This window comes from Nilaparvata lugens, chromosome X (genome assembly GCF_014356525.2).
Source record: "Nilaparvata lugens isolate BPH chromosome X, ASM1435652v1, whole genome shotgun sequence".
In the NCBI taxonomy this organism is placed as follows: domain Eukaryota; kingdom Metazoa; phylum Arthropoda; class Insecta; order Hemiptera; family Delphacidae; genus Nilaparvata; species Nilaparvata lugens.
Genome location: NC_052518.1, coordinates 65507191 through 65525615, shown reverse-complemented (window position 1 = coordinate 65525615; position 18425 = coordinate 65507191). Strand labels below are relative to the sequence as shown.

The window sequence follows — 18425 nt, the reverse complement described above, 5'->3', positions numbered from 1 at the left end:
ATTATTTATTATATATAACTTATCAATATCAAGTTATTAGCCTTTAATATGACAGAGTTCAGAGTAGGCCAAATTATTTGTACTGTACTTTGAAATATAAACTTAATTTCAAAGTCAAGTAAAATAATTTTCATTCAACTATTTTATTGATTTATTTATTCATTTGAACAAAATCACTCATTAGTAAAATGACATTGGGAGAGGAAAAACGGCTTCTTTAAAGTTTGGTTTTTGGTAATAATGATAGAGGTATACGGCTTGATGATGTCAGCTTTATCATAATAGGCTATCAATCAATCAATCAAATAGTTATTTATTCATCATTGCATTCATACGATATAAATAGTGTCACAATATAAATAATAATTCACAATAATCAGTTGAGGAAGTCTTGTATAGAATATGGACTGATTGAAATTAAATATTTTTTCAATCCTTTCTTAAAATCTGCACCATCCTTCTCTCTGATATTGATTGGCAACCGATTGAAAAACTTAGCTCTCATGTAGGAGGGGCGTTTTTCAAAGAATTGCCTCCTATGTTGTTGAAGTGGATACGTTATTCTTGAGCGGGTATGATATTGATGATTGACATATCCTTCATTTTTGAATTTCAGAGTCAGAATACATTCCATTATATAGAGTCCATAGACGGTCAAGATGTTGAGGCTTTTAAATTTCTCTCGTACAGACTGTTTGAAATCTAACCTTAAGATTATTCTAACTGCTTTTTTCCTGTAATATAAATAATTTTTTCAAGTTTCCAAGAGATGTTCCTCCATAGAGACCTATTCCAAATGACAGATGACGAGAATGAATGTTGGCGAAGTAGATGGTTCTCAGTGTTGTCTGGCTGCAATAATTGGACAACACCCTGAGTGAATAGAGGCCAGAGTTCATCTTCTTCAATACACCATCCACGTGGAAATTCCAAGACAATTGTTGTTGGTATATTGTCAATCCCAGGAACTTTGACTTTGAGGTTTCCTGAATCAATTGACCATCAACGGCGAAGTCAGTCTCCTCACTCTCGCAAACTCCAGCTGAGAACTTTATGGCCTCACATTTAGTTGTATTCAGTCTCAGACAATGATCCTTGAAGAATTTGAGAATCTGAAGCAGAGCTATATTAGCGCGCTCCTCAAGCTCTTCCTCTGAATCACCAGCCACATTCAGTGTGGTATCGTCAGCATATATACACATCTGCACATGTGAGTTTCGCAACAAAACTAAAGGAAGGATGAAGAGGATAGGGCCTGAAATAGACCCTTGTAGAACACCTTGAGTCACCCTTCTTAGTTCCGATTTGACGACTTCAAATCTATTATTGATCCTATTACTGATCACTGTCACATATTGCGTTCTATTGGAAATTTAGGATCGCATCCACTGCTGATGTCTACCAGTCACCCCACATGAATGCAGCTTCTGAAGCAGTATACTATGAGACACCGACTCGAAAGCTTTGGTTAGGTCCATCAGAATTGATGCTGTACGACGACCTGTGTCAATCTGCTCAATAATTCATTCAATACTACTGACCGCTGCTGTCATTACTGATTTTTTCGCTGAAAACCATGCTGTTCCTCGTCAATCAAATTGTATTTAGTCAGGTGCTCCATAAGTCTATTACTCATTGCTCTCTCAAATATTTTAGAAATATTATGTATGTATATGTATGTTATAGTATGTACGTTTAGTACGTTATAGTATGTTAGCTATATTTATGTACTCATGTATCCAAGTGAGAAGAATCCAAGAATCACGATTTCAAGAGTAAGAAGTAGATTATGAAAAATTCCAACTAGTTAATATTAAAATGATTAACTTATATAGATATCAATTAATAAGCAAGTAAGTAATTTTTGAACATGCATTTTTGTTTATGAAACGCATTGATTGATTGATTAAATACATTATGTATCATACATCACTTTTACAGTTTATTTTTTGATCGTTTGACATCAGATCTTGTGAGACCGGACTCACTTAGTGGGGACAATCGAGAATCAATCAGAGTTTGTGGGGGTTATGGAAGATGGAGCGTAAAGAAGCGCAATAATTGGTGTGTCAATAAAGCAGCTGACCTTGGTAAGTATCGGGTATGACGACCGATGTCACAACACGCTCTCCGGTCTTGGATTTAGTGAGGCTACTCGCCTCAACCTTCCCGCTTCTGTACTGCTGATACATGAGCAGTTCTCCCGAGAGCAGAGACATCAGAGATCCGACTCCTCTATCAGCTTCCTCCACTGGTTCCTGGGGCACAATCTTCACCACTCGGGGAAGAGAGTACCTGCCCACAAATCACTCGCATCAAACCATCCACTAGATAAATGTATTTATTTTCACACCTTGCATATTACAAGTGCTGTTGATGCAAAAAGAGACGCATTTTCCACTAAATAGAATAGAGAAGATAGATAGATACAAATACACTGAATGCCTTTATTTTAAAAACCTTACAGATTGGAAGTGATTACAAGCGCGAAGTTGAAGCAATATGAGCCGGATATTCCACTAAATAGAATAGAAATGAAAATATACATAGATAAATACATACATGAAATGTATTCATTTTTAAACTTTACAGATTACAAGTGCTGTGGGTGAAGTTGAGCTAATAAGAGTCCCCTCTTTTCTCAATCCACAAATAGAATAGAATAACTTTATTTATCTAAAATTACAACATTTCAACAATTATGTCATGTCAACAATAATACCGTAATACTAGTTCAATAATATATTTATATTTATAAATATTCATTCATTAGGTCAGAACTTTTGCTAGCCCAAAACTTCTTCTCTTCCTAAATTTAGTTCATATCCATTGTCCAATGTGGGGAGGATAAAAATGTTTATCACATCAACAATTTTCACAAGACTAAATAACTGATAAAAAATTGTTTTCTAAATTTCGATAGGTTGATATAGAAGCCAAAAATCAAGGAACAAACGATTACAAAATACGAATACTGGTGTTATGTATAAAAATTCTTAGTTTTATAATAATATAATTGTCAAGGTATATTCAACCACAAGTTTGTGAATTACTGAGAATGCAAGTCTTCAAGTTTTGATTTTATATGTTATGCAACCATATGTCTGAGTGATTAATTATTATCACAAAGATTCAAAGAAACTAATATATACCAAGGTAATTGAATCGATTATTTCAGAGATCTGTCAAATGAAAAAAGTCATAAAATAAGTTGGCTTCTCAATTTTGCTTAATGTACTTCGTTAGGTGCATGAATAAAACTGGCAAGATTCATTGCTGTAATGCTATTCAAACAACAGGAGTTGGGTCATATCCTATATACAATTGAGAAATTTAATTTTTGTAGGCATATTTTTCACTTTAATTCTTTCAAAAAATGTTTCATTTCAGTTTCTAAGTTATAATGTCGGTAATTCTACTGATAAACTTTGGAAATTTCTTTCAAAATTTATTTATTAAATTGTAAAATATTTATGAAAGTGCAGAAACTCATCAAGTGCAAATTCAAAATAAAAATCTTCCTACTGCATCCGACATAATAATTTTTTTCAGTGAAACTTTCTCAAAAAGTATGTATAAACGTTAAGATGAAATATTACAGCTCCCTCTATGGGAACCACTTACTTGAAAATCATAATTTTATTTAGTTTTCTCTAAATTCAATTTTTGTCACACGACAGGTTTCTGAAATAATCAATTTCATTGAAGAGTTTTTGAAATATTTGATTTTTTATTATTCTGAGAAGTCAATAGGAAAACCATCGTACTTTATCATTATATTTATATTGTATTAACATTCTATTACATCCCAATTTCTAAAGAAAAAAAATACTAATGATCAGGTACTGGTAATTAGAAATGCATTTATTGGTGCTTAAAAATATTCTTATTTCAATCAATATAAAAAATCAAGATACAGTTTTGAGGAATGGGGTTAGGTGTGGTTATGACTCCTAAGAAGAAATATATATTATTTATATAAAAACGGTAGTTGGCATATCAGTGAAGCAGTGAGCTAAAGTTGTGAGCCTGAAGCAACACAAAAGAATGTAACACAAAATTATAGTGGATTTTAATGAATTCACACATTCAAATCAGATTCATATTTATTATCAACGGAGACAATAAAATTGTATTCGAGAATAATATTATATTTTTCATGGTATCATGATAAATGAAGCTGTTATTTCTGATACTATCACAGCCAGATGGACAGAAATTCAAACATATATACCCGCCATCATCAAGTTATCTTATCGAAACAATAACCGAATAAGAAAATGTGATAGCATCATATTACGGTGGTTGAATATAAATGGATTTTAGATCAACTGGACCTTAGAATTGTCTAATCCATGATTAGTTAGTAAACATAATGTGAATCATCAATTAAAAAACATGCTTCAAGAATACTTTTAATGCTTGAAGAATAATTTTAATTAAATTATCTCATTGAAGAAGAAAAGTTGAATGGACTGAATAACCACGATTCAAGACAGGATTTACAATCACCAAAATAAAAAGAATATTACAAAATTGTAAAAAGCACATTCTTGTCATTGAGTTAGGCAAATAATGTTATATCCAACTCAAACTACCTACAGTTAGCTTTAACATTTTTAGAGAAAACATGAAAAAAGTGCTAATACAAAATGTGGTTATACCTCTCAAGAAATGTCCTGGGCGTAAGACGTTCATTATCGGTTGTATTTGTAGAAATGGCTGAAGAGTAGCTATGCAGACTGCTAGATGTGCGACAATACGAAATGTCACTATCCAAAGAACGTGAATCAACAATTGCCGCCATTTTTAATCATAGATTTCTTAAATTATGTGTATTTATGCTGTCAGCAGTAATGATTGAAAACCTACCCACCTAATTGAACAGTTTATCCACGGCTTGTATTAATATGAGTTGATAAAAAGTTGATGTTTTTAGAACTATCAAGTATAATTATGTAAATCATGAATGGATGAGCAAAGTTTCAAATTAAAATAAAAACCAGACTGAAAATAATTGTTTTTTCTTTTAGAAAAATTTTTCAAGGGTATAAAAATTGTCAAATAATGTATAAAAGTATGGAATAAAAACAGTATAAAAAATGAAAATATGGGCTTAAAAAGGAAATAAACTGGCAAGAAATATATCAACAATGATGATTTTTTTAATCAAGAATTAAAGCGAGGCTAACGAGCAATGAATATATGCAAATCAATTATTATTTAATAAGCAAAATTATTTCAATTATTATTCTTACAATATAGTATTAGGATTAAGCAATTTGAATATTAAATTTTCAAATAAAATAAAAAATGACTATTATTTACAATCGAGTAAAAAATGTATCTTTAAGATGGCTAAAAAATAATATATTATCTATAAAAATTTCGAAAAATTTGATTTACGATCCTTGAAGGTAACGGAAGAATAAGGATAGTATGATCTCAAAGTTGATCTTGATGGGAGAAATTGTATTAATTTTTAAAAAGATTTTATAAGGAGTTAAATTTTGAAACAAAATTATTTTTTTGTCAGGGAGCACATGGGTAACTACAAATTATTTTTAAAATAATATAATTTCTTTCATCTTTCTTTGAATGTTGGCAAGCATCTGTAGTAGCACACACCTGCAACAAAAAAGAAAGAGAAAATTATGAACAAATATTGAGTTCAAAAACGCTCTAACAGAGGATACACACAATAAGTCAGTATACACGATTTCTAATAAAATAATATCATTCCATTCACTTTATCATGAAATAATATACATTCACTGCGCAAAAATATTGATATCACTTGAGGTAAACTAAATTATTTACTAAAAATGAAATATACGATATTCTATTATACTAAACATAGTAAAGGCGTTGAATGCTTTTTTGAAAATAGTAGTTTATGCAACAGTTCTATAATGAGAGTCTTAAAGCACAAGTGAGATGCAAGTTAAAAAACATGAGCGAGTGAAGCGAGCGTTAGTATTTTATATCTCAGTAGTGCTTTGTAGACCGAATAAAACCGTTGCATACACTATTTTATCTACGATTTCTAGTATACAGTGTTTTATAAAAATAAGATATTTTTATTCATAAGTTTTATGTGTTGTGTGAGTATAGCTTGGGTGTTAGTGCTGAAGTAGATGTAGATAATTATTAAACTAGCAGTGAAGATAGAATATAAACTGATTACTAATACACACGGATTAGAATGGAAAAAATACATTTTAGAAATATAATTATTCTATGTAGTTTTCTCATCTAATGACTAACAATATCTGTAATTCTCTATTTCTAGTTTGATTAACAAAATTCCAAATACAAATTAAAAGCAGACTGTAAATAAGGAGAAAAAAGTTTTTCTAGAAAAAAATGTAGAATGTAAAACTTCACAAAGGTATAAAAATGGTCATATTACTGTATGTATAAAAGTTTTCGGTTTACCGTTCCCGATGCTGTCGGAAAGATGACCACATTGATAATTTAGAGGAACTAAAAGTATGAAATAAAAACAGTATAAAATATGAAACTAATAACAATATAGGTCTATCTATAAAGCCTGGTTTTCACTATACTAGTAGTTAGTGGTCGAGTAACTCGCATACCAACTCTACCTAACTAATTATACTCTACTTACTTGGTCGAGCAACTGTTTTCACTACAATTTGAGAATAGTAGGTAAAGTGTATTGTCTAGTGAACAGAACTGACCTTAAAATGTTAATACTTTTTTAATAAATTAATACTTTTTTACTATAAAAATTTTCTATTACTACTTTGATTAATATTATCAGATAATCTTGTTAATTTTATTGTACTGTATACTTCAAAAATTTTGTACTTTAGTTAACTTTATTACTGTTATTATTTTGTAATTGTAGATATGTCTGTAAAATTATCTGACAAATAAATTTCAAATTCAATTTTTGATAAATAGCAATAATTGTTAGAATTATTCTTCTCAAACTTGATAGTCTGCTCTACTACCTCAAGACTGTTTTCATTAGCATAGTAGTGGTAGAGTAGAGTGAGAAGCGGTGGTGGGGGGAAGCAAGTGGTTGAGTACTATCCCATGGTGCTATCACACTCTACTCTACTAAAAACTAGTACTCTACCATGAACGTTTTCATTGGGAGAGTTCACAAGAAAGTTAGTACTTGCCCAGGGAACTCTACCACTAACTCTACTATTGAAAACCAGACTTAAAGGAAGTAAACTGGTTAGAAATGTATATTTTTCTCCTTCTTATTCTAGAATAATATATATATATATATATATATATATATATAATATATATATATATATATATATATGCACAAAATCAAGTCAATTATAAGTGTAGAAACAACAGGATTAATCAGAAACTGAGTTTCTTAAGAATTTTGATAACATTTTCGAAAAATTAATTTCTTGGCAAACAATAATACTATTTGCAGAATTGAACATTATTTGTCAGTCGGAGCACAGTTTGGGAAAAGGCTTCAGGACTTATATAAGAATTTGAATTAGAATTCAAGGAAGATAAAGTTAACATGCTGAAACAAACATAATTTGTCTGCAATTGACGCACATTTTGGAACAGAGCATGTAAGGAATAATACTTGTTTACCTACCGTATTAAAATTATAAACTAGCATTGGTTGTTCTATGTTTAAGCATAATTCGTTCACAGTTAGGAGCTCTAGTAAAAGGAATTGTGACTAATACTCGCTGATAAGATGCATTAGCATTGAAATATATCATCTGAATAAAATATGATTAATATTTGTTTACTAATTGTATGATGGTGGTTATTATAGCGGGCGAGTGCTAATTCATGAGATTACATAAAGCAGTAAGTAATAACAGTAATAACCGGTAACTTGAAAATACTCCATGTACCTAATTACAAAATGGGATGACCAAAAATTCAAACTTTAGGCGCTCATATCTCAAAAAGTAATGATCAGAAAAAAATGTTTTTCTAAGAAAACTTTTTCATTTTAATAGCTTGATGATATACAAATCGTAAAACTTTGGAAAATATCAAGAGTAAAAAGTTCATTTTTAGCCTTTGCACAGCCTTAACCAGTCGTCATCATTGGTTGTATTGTATGGGAGCATTTTGGTCAAGCTTTTCTAATGTCACTAAAATTTCAACAAGCAATCTTGTTGAGGCTTCACTCCAGTCGTCTTGAGTACATTTGATTTCAGATTGACTATTGATAGCTCATAATGATTCGACCTTAAATATATTACATTTAACCTTGCAATATCTATTACCGTACTAAGTAAGTAATAATTTATTTAGTAGTAAGTAAGAATTTATTAAGTAATAAATTCTTATAACTAATAAAGAACAACTTGATGTTTTTAAAATAAATGAATTTGTGTGAGAGAGGATTTAATTAATCACAATCTAGCCAATGAGAGAGTGCTCATTTTGTCATCATAGCGAAAGCCAGTGAGTTGAGTTAGAGAGAATTAGACCAATTACAAACTAACCAATGGGACAGAAGCAATTTGGTTGCCATGGCAACAGTCAATTGTAATAATTGAATAAGAGACAATTGAACCAATCAAAAGATAACTATGAGAGAGTATCTATTTCGACATCACAGTTAGAGCCAATAGGAGTAGAGTAAAAGAGAATTCAACCAATCACTAAAGCCAATAAGAAAGTTGCAATTTTCATAGCGTTTCAGCTAAACTATTGATAGGTTTCTGAAAGAAGGTTGAAAATTTAGAAAAACCATGACGATTACTTTAATCTCGAGGAAGAGTTTGATCTTTAAATCGTATACTTATAACATTAATTTTGTATGGATAGACATTCCCAGAATATGTGATACCTAGGCTGCTGAAGTACTGGTTAATCCACTCTATTAAATTTGGAAAAAATAGACATGAATTGGATTATTGCAATCTGTATATTGGATGAGATTGAATTGATTGAGCCCTAGAAGAACTCTATTTGTGATGATCAATGATAGGTGTTGAGTTGAAATATTTTTCTCAGTAGTTTGTTTATGATAGGAATAATGTTTGTAATAACGCAGTATTTTGGAAAAACTACTTTGAGTTCTCAGAGAATTTTTGATAAAATGAAAACAGTTTCTGTTTCTTCAATAAACCTTTACTACAGCCAGACTTGATATTTTAAATTTGGAGTAGAATTTTACACGAAGACACAATCAGAATCCCGTGCTAAGGCAAGTGCTGATTAAAAAGTTCCATTAATTTTTTTGAATACTCCCTGTCTTTTATCCTATTTTTCTTGCATAGGCCCTGCCTAGTCCTTAAGGCTGTGCAAAGGCTAAAAATAAACTTTCTACTGGTAATATTTTTCAAAGTTTTTCGACTTGTATATCATCAAGCTATCAAAATGAGAAAGTTTCCTCAGAAAAACATTTTTTCCGATCATTACTTTTTGAGATATGAGCGCCTAAAGATTAAATTTTCGGGACAGAACATTTCAAATTCGGTAAGAGATAAAATCCATGAGATTTAGAGGATAAATTCTTTATGGCATTGTTGATTGAATAAAACAAATTTTTCGGAAATATCAATATTCGAGAATGTTATTCAATTTACTAAAACTTTTTGGTAAATTAAATAACTTTCTCAAAAATTGATATTTAAAAAAAAATGTTTTATTCTATCAACAATACCATGAAGAATTTATCCTCTGAATCTCATTGATTTATCTCTTACCGAATTTGAAATGTTCAGTCCCAAAAATATATACTTTAGGCGCTAACATCTCATAAAGTAATGATCGGAAAAACATTTTTTTCAAGTGAAAACTTTCTCATCTTTATAGCTTGATGATATACAAATAGAAAAACTTTGAAAAATATCACCAGTAGAAAGTTAATTTTTAGCCTTTGCATAGCCTTAATAATTACGGATCCGACAACTATAATTATGTCAAACAGTCGCTGTGAATCACACCTTAGACCAGTTATAGAATAGACACGGCCTATTGTATATTCATACTGAAAGTCGATGAAGCCAACATCTACTGCCATATCTCCAAATCGTGACGTCAGCATCAGATTGAAAACTTTTCTGTAGAGTTTGTTTACATTGTTTTCCATAGCAGATTGTGAGCGCAGCTGGAGTTTACCATTTTAATGAATAATAATTTACATCCTTCTGAAATAGACACAATCTGAAAGTTTTCTATCCGATGATGACGTCACGATTTGGAGATATGGCAGTACATGTTGGTTTCAGAAGCTAGACTTCCCAGCGTGTCTATTCTATAACTGGTCTAAGAATCACACCAACATACCCAAGACTAATTTAGAAATTGATTTATGCACTATTGTAGAATACTAATTTATAATTTATGCCTGATCTATTACAATATGATCTATACTAGTAGTTCTGCGAAAAGTAGACCTCGCTCATGAATACAACTTTCAATCTAATGATAAGGGCCTGTACAGTAAGTACAGTAAATTGTGAAGATTTAGCCATGTCATGTATTATTTTTTCCATTGAAAGTAGGAAAAATTAGGAACATGAATTGCTGTATCTTCAAAGATACGAAAAAGTAGCTTTTGAGGTTAGTTTACGGTTTTTTAAATATTCCAAAAAAACCGGAGGTCTTACCAAAAATCGTTACACATACGTTTCTGCGCCTTGTTTCAAAGAACTTGCATACCCAATTTCATCCAAATCGGACAATAACTGCGACTGTAACTGCGGTACAAACAAAGAAACAAACAAACAGACAAAAGCCGATCGAGTCGAAACTAAGACCTCAGCTTCGCTTCGGTCAAAAAATGATGCTATTGTTTCATATTGAAACTCAGTAGTTAGAAAAAGATAACGAAGCGCCAGTACTTCGTTTCAGATTCTTTATGGTTTTAGAAGCAGCACTTATAAATTATGGTATTATAACAGTTTTTATTCAGTGTTTCAGAATTAAACCAGCTACTATGCAGAAAATTATAAGTGTATTTTGCTCTACTTCAATGAAATTAGGCCTACTGACTATCAATATTAAAACAACTAAAACTATATTATAAATAATTAGCTAGCTTACAACAAAATCTCGTGCTGATCATCCAATATTTATTCTTATTGACAAAATTTTTTACCCTACTAGGTAGGTAAGGAAAATACTGCTTTTCAAAAAATTAAGGAGCTCGAATTCCATGATTTCCGTTTTTGGGCTTCCTGAGTCCAAAAAGTGTATTTTTACGTTCCTTGTCCCAATTGTGTGGTAATAAAAGTATCACTTTTCAAAAAAATTCAGTTACTCTACCCGAATTAAATGATTTCTATAAGTGCTGATCAAATATATCAATAGAATCCGGTAGAGGATTAGTTTTAATCTCCATATGACTTGAGATTTCACGTTATAAGATATTAATTTTGAATGTACTCCTACCTTCTACATAAGACTCAGTGTACGAGAAATACCGTTATTCATTCCATTTATTCAATAATAGACAAGGAACGGAAGGAAAAATAAAAACTGGCCCAAAGCTGTTCCTTTTCCGAATTTTGATAGATCGTATTGCCAAAGTATTTGGAAACATTATAACTATCAATTAATAACAATAGAATACTAGTCATACGTAAATTTTACGCATGACTCCATCAAATCAAATATCCCTCCACACCCTTAAGGCACATTAATAGCCAGGCGTCTAGCAGTGCTCCATACTGCAATCTGCTTTAAATGATTAGCCAAATATTTTGTACATTGGAAATTGTAACTGATTCGTGGTGAATACCAATCAACAATGTACCCAGGATATCATCAATTAATATGACGAATTAGGACCTATTCATACTTATATTATGCTAAAATACTCATCATATTTTTTTAAACCGTTTTGAATTATTGTTATGCCTAGAACCCTACATGGGTTCAATTACAATCATTTCATACATGATAATATCATTCATTTGCCACTTTAATTAGCTTGTAATATGTATCTTCTCCAAAAATATGCAATTATCATACTAATTAAATTTATTGTAAAGATGTCAAAAGTTAAAATATAAATAAGTTACATGCAAACTGGTTATAAACACAGTAATTAAGAACATTATAAACACAGAAATTGAGAAATTTATGCTATTAATAGTAATGCGTAAATTTTACACATGTATTATTTTGTATTTTGTTAAAGAAGAAGAAGAAGAAATAAAATAAATCAGGAAGTCTGAACTGAACTACCCATGTGCTTACTCTTACTATCTTTATATTGCCTAAAATCTGCAATTTATACTTATTGTAAAGTATCTTTCTATATTGCGACCTGTAGTATCTTCTTAATTTATTTTTCACATGTAAGGTCTTTCTGAACTAATTTACTTAGTAACGTTGGAAAAATAAGATTAGTACACTAGGGTACTGAACACCCTGATACAAGGAATATTACAGTAACTCTTTGTAAATAAGGTATATCGACTATGAATGAACAAATATTTCATTAAAGGGTATCAAAGCCCCTATAGATTCACCTCAATCTGTCAGCTACGGTCAAGTGAAAAGCATTGATGTCATTTAGGCCTACTCAGGAAGGAATTCTGTATGCTGACAGTATAAAGTGAATTTCATTATGCGCAACATGCCGTGGGCTTTATTTTTGCCCAAAAACTTGACTTTTGCAGCGGGTTTCACAAAGAACTACCAGTTTGGTAAATTCGTTCCCAAATTTTGTACAGTAAACTGAAAGAAAATTGATAACTGTGCCAATATGTTGTTTCAAGTAAGTCTCCTCAAACAAATGGAAAAATAATGGCTATTGGAAAACTAATGTTTGGAAATCACGGGATTGCGCATGAATATGGGAGTTGGGAACAAGATAATATTCCCTATTTTACCTTGTGATTAGTGATCTATACAGTACACACAAGCGTAGTAGCGTGCACTAACCCTTCCGCTACCACACCAATAAACTCTCAACCTTTCAATAAAACCGGTTTCTGCACAACAGTCAACATACAGATACAGACATACAGTATTACATCTCACATCTCCATGGTGAAACTGTTCCATCCATCTCTGATCATAATACTTTGAACTATTACTGCGCTCACACAGAATCATAGAAGTACTAAACCGATCGTACGAATTTGAATAAAGTGCTCAAACTTGTCACTGGATGTGTTTCTCTTAGATAGAAATACCTAAACGTGTGAATTTAGTCTTTGTAAACCTCCAAAGAATGTAAATTTTAATATTTTGTAACAATTAAGTATTGTTCTTCTATAATTATTACCTTCATCATCATCATTCAATATAAGTAAAAGTAAATTCGTATGGCTTTTGTTGGTGGTGCGACTTTCCCGCAAGGGACTCCCCACCAACAATATATAATTGGACTACTGCTATAGTCATAATATTATAATATTATAATTTGTTGATTAATTGCAGCCACTAAAAAACTGGAAGGCATAATATGGACTGAATGAGTTCAGAACGTGTGAAACATAAATTCAGAAGATACTACAGGTCGCAATATAGATAGATACTTTACAATAAGAATAAATTGCAGATTTTAGGCAATATAAAGATAGTAAAAGTGAGCAAATGGGTAGTTCAGTTCAGACTTTCTGATTTATTTTATTTCTTCTTCTTTAATAAAATACAATATTATACTATATTAAATGTGAGTGAGGAGAGAGTTCCAAATACAAAAAAGACAAATAATAAGAAAAGACAGATCATAAAAAACTAAAGATTTCAGCTTGTAATTGATAAAAATCTAGCGACAAAATTATTCTAAAATACAGATAAGTAGTATAATTCAGTATCTTTTCAAGACTCATTTCTTGTTATTCGGTTTATCAAAAAAAACTCCTTTGAAAAAAATTACACTTATTTAATTTTTTAAATTAAGTTTTCTGGATCTTTCTATGGGCTGGAAAGACTGTTTAATGGACTGTTTTCTTGTTTAAAATTTGTGATTTTAAGTTAACATTACTATAAAAGTCCAACCAAACAGGGCTTTATCGAAGTTACTCCGTAGCTTAGTTGATAGCGCGCGCAGTTCATGAATCAAAGGGTTCGGGTTCCAGGCCTATCAAACTCTTTTTTTTGCTGGAAATTTTTAACTCCAATAAAGATTATCCACATACTTTTGTACAAAATATTAAATAACTATTCTATTTTTTTATATTTCCTGGACATAAAGAAATTGCATTTCACAACACAAAAGTTTCCCCAGTGCAACGCACGGGTTACCTGCTAGCATATAATAGTCTGTATTAGAATAATTAATACTTTACAATTAATTTGCATTTTCTCTTCTATTCTATTCTGTTCTGAGGTTAGCATTGAGATCACAAATAGATGTTATTGAGTTTCTCAGTCTCCATCTTGTACGATGAACGAATAACTTATAATAAATTATATTTATATACAAATTGAGAAAAATAATTATTGTAATCGAATGCAGAAATTATATGTGTACTAAGCGTCGTTTCCATTACTACAGATTAGACTCAGCAACATGATCTCCAAGATCGAATTACGGAAACTTATAGAAATGGAAACGGTCTAAAACACTTCAAATCGGCAGTTTTTTCGCAAAATTTACGCCAGAACAATGTGCCGTAAAACAAGTGTCGAGCATTGAGAATGAAACAGTTGTTTTAGACCAAAACATTCACGATTATTCCAGCTCAAGGATACAGATACAAGTCTATTTTTAAATAATTAACTGGTATTCGTCACTTCACTAATATGTCAACAAGAACAGCTAATAATTAATCTATCAGCCATCTTTTTTTTAAGGATAATATCCTTCTTTCTTTCCGTATTATATATTTGCTGAGAAGACAGAGAGCAAATAACTTGAGAAACATTTGCTTCTCATTATCATTACGTAAAACTAGTTTTATGACGAAGAATTCAAGTTTAAGTTTACCTTCCAGATGTGTTGTGTTTTGATTGAGTTTTTGACTGGCATTTAACGATATCAATGATTTGGATAAATAGATAAACTAGAATTGTAAGTATGTAATTAAATTACCAAATCACTTCTTAGAGAAAATGCGATAGAAATAGAAATATATTCTGAAGAAATACTACTACTCCTCTAGATTAGAACCAAATGATTTTTGCTATCCTTGACCTTGAACTTTCATTCGGAAATGAATGACCAATAAAGATTTCTCATACATCACTACAAACTGAATACATCTAATATACTTGAATATTTGTACATAACTTAGAAATTCTTGTATATGGATATTAATATAAACCTAACTTTTTTTGTTCTTTTGATCTGGACGCGTTTGAAGAAGTTGAGCAGGAAGAACCTTAACCAGTTAAGGGTCTCTATTATCCGGGAAGATGAGGCTTGATATTAAAACGCGACATATGTGATGAATATAAATCGACTTGGTTTGACAAACTGAAGCAAAACCAAGCAAGTTTGTAGGAGCCAAGAGACCAACAAATTTTAGAACCAACAAAATTTTAATTAAATAAGGTAGTAAATAGAATTACTAGATTGACTCCATAGGAAACTTTTCTGCACATGGAGAATTAAATATCTTACATGAACCGAACATGAGTATCGAGTTTGAATGTTAAATGAGCTCGATCTCACTCCAGTAGTAACAATAGCCATCACACAAAGGCTGGGTTTGAATCGCGCCTACGCTAGTTATTACAACAGTTACATAATACTACCAGTCTCACAAAATCATCGCAACTTGTTAACTGAACTGGAGTTTGTATTGCTGTATTCACGCAGCATCCCAATCCCACCGCTAGCTTACTATCTCAACAGATACCCAATACCCACATTGCCTAACAAACAATCATATTATTCAGAGTACAACAAATTATGAAAATATAGTTTATTATTATTGCTATAGATACTAATTGAAGAACAAAATACCGTGGAATAAGAAGACTTGTCAATGATATAATCATACAACCACATATTAAGCCAACAATAGAATTTAAGTTCAGTTGCTAAAGGAGGTCCACGTTATAATGTCAATATTTGATTAATATTGGTGTTACTATCCTTGTCTCATTCGACAAAGCAGATAGCGCTATCCTTTTCTAGTTCTGCAACGTTGCCACATCATTTTTCAACAATTTAGAAAAATAATTGAAATTGAAAAAAAATTGAATTAATTAACAAAATATTTTATCTTAATAATGAATGTTTACTATTTAATCATTGAAAAATATATTTCTTCTCGACGAATAAAATATAATTCATTATTTTAAACAAGATTAACAGTTAATATAACATCAGATATACCGGTGTCAGCTGTCCTCTATAGAAGGCAGTGGTAAGGCAGAGAATCGCCAACGCTGTTCTCCTATCTTAGTGCACTGCCATTATAACGTGGACCTCACTATACACTATCAAGAGCCGGTTTCCGAGCTATCCGAGCTATGCTATGGATCCAAGTTGTGCACCTACAGAGTAGGCTAAGTCCGTAAGTCGTCCACGTAAATCGTCTGTCTGAGTCACCGATTTATCTTCGAAACTCCAGGATCTATACAACTATTTTAGTCTAGGACTTTGAGCAATGAACAACAGGGAAGAATACAGTATTTTGTTTCTTTACTTTATTTTTTTTCATAAAGCTTTGGAAAAAATAAAGCTTTCATGAATGCATTGGAAGACATCTGATGAAAGCGTGCTATTATAAAAATGATAACAATCATTCATTGTAATGCGCAAACACAGTTTCGCTTTTGTTCTCTCTGTTTATTATAAAAAAATAGCAAAACATTTTCAATAATACCAGCATATTGCCATTTAAAAGAAAAACTCAACCCCTCAACTACCCTTTTACTCTTGAAACATCAATAAACATTTCCTATTGGGTTATGCTATATTGACAATAGATTCTCATCAGTGATTTTGGGTTAAACATATGAGTATCGAAGAGCTGAAAAACTTATTCGTTTTGAAAAAATGAGTAGAATATAATGTAATATTATTATTACTTGTAATAATAAATTTTTATTACTAATTCTAGGTTAGTTTTTATAAACTTTATAAACCTTTTATATTTTTATAAACTATATTTTTATAAACTTTATAACCTAATAAACTAACTGTAATTCTAGGTTACAATTTACAATGATGTATCCTTGGCAATCTTTGTGTTATTTTTTCTTCAAAATTTAGGTGATGACACAGTCTAAAAAAAGGATAGGTTTTTTCAGGCAGTTTAGATACAATTTTATCCCAAAACGAGCATGTAACCCATGCTCCGCAAAGGTCTATTTTAAAACTTGACGAAATGAAATCATGGAAAATTGAAAATAGGCCTATAACCATCCTCGGTTAATTAAGGGCCGGTTTCCGAGCTCGGCATTTAGCTAAGTTCTAAACTTTAACCGGCTTTAAACTCTGGAGTCAGAAAATTGGCTTTCCGAGTCAGGGCGTTAACGTAGTCGAGGACTTAGACCCTGAAGTTTAGAGATCACATTAATCTCTGGAGTTTATAATTTCGCTTTCTGAGTGAAGGGCTTTCAAGTCCAGGACTTGAATTAGATTCTCGTCTCTTTCCGAGTCGATGGTTCATAAAAAATTGTCAAATTCAGAACTTAAAACAGCGTAATTTTAAACCCTCGACTGGGGTAGGGTTTAAATTTAAGTTCTAGACTTGACTGAGCAGACACAATTCAGTTATTGTTTTGGATTAGTTCATCTAAATTCATAATTTATAGTTTGCAAGTTTATTTTGGAATAAAATTCTATCAGAACTATGAAAAACTAACCTCATCTTACGACTGTGACATAACCTAAAATTTTTCAAGAAAAATAATACAAGGATTGCCTTGGAGTTTTATCTTCCAATGTGAATGTTATTAATCAATGTCATATTCAGCTTATTAATAATAATACATTATTATTCCAGTTTTTTTACAACAAATATGTTTTCCAACTCAATAGCCTACTAAAAGTTTTATTCCAAAATCACTGGCAAGGATCAATGATCAATAATAGCATTTTATAACGTAAAATGAAATGTTTATTATTTTATTCATGTTTCAAAAAGGTTAAGTATTTCTTCGAATAGGCCTACAAAGAAATTGAAACGCATTTTCACAAAATAATTATGGTTACAAAATAGTTTGGAGAGCATGCTCATTTGAATTAGCCCACTTCAATCAGCTGTTTTGCTATAATGACAATACAATAGTAAAATATTGAGAATTTCCCACATGATTATTTCTTCAAGTCCTGGACTCAAATAAGTCGGACTTAATAGATCCCGGAGTTTAGAAGATAAACCTGTGACTCAGAAAGACGATCTAGACCCGAGCGCTTATTATAGTCCTGGACTCTGTAAGTAGGGTTGCCACCCGTACTATATAATAAAGTATTGTACTTTATTTGGAGGTCTTGTACTTTATACTTTCTAAGCAAGATAAAGTACGCAAAAATACTTTATTTTGCTCAATACAGTACTATATATAATGAAGTATGAGGAAAT

General features: G+C 31.1%; 1 protein-coding gene across 1 annotated transcript in view; it reads right to left on the bottom strand.

Annotated features, from left to right (window-relative positions):
* Positions 1 to 18425, bottom strand: part of LOC111049065 — a 56045-nt gene that overhangs the window by 20529 nt on the left and 17091 nt on the right. The window contains exons 2-3 of the mRNA XM_022335067.2: positions 4665 to 5628; positions 2087 to 2295 (exon numbers count right to left, since the gene is read on the bottom strand). Coding sequence (XP_022190759.1) covers positions 2087 to 2295; positions 4665 to 4807 — 352 coding nt within the window. The 5' untranslated portion in view covers positions 4808 to 5628. The remainder of the gene's footprint in view (positions 1 to 2086; positions 2296 to 4664; positions 5629 to 18425) is intronic.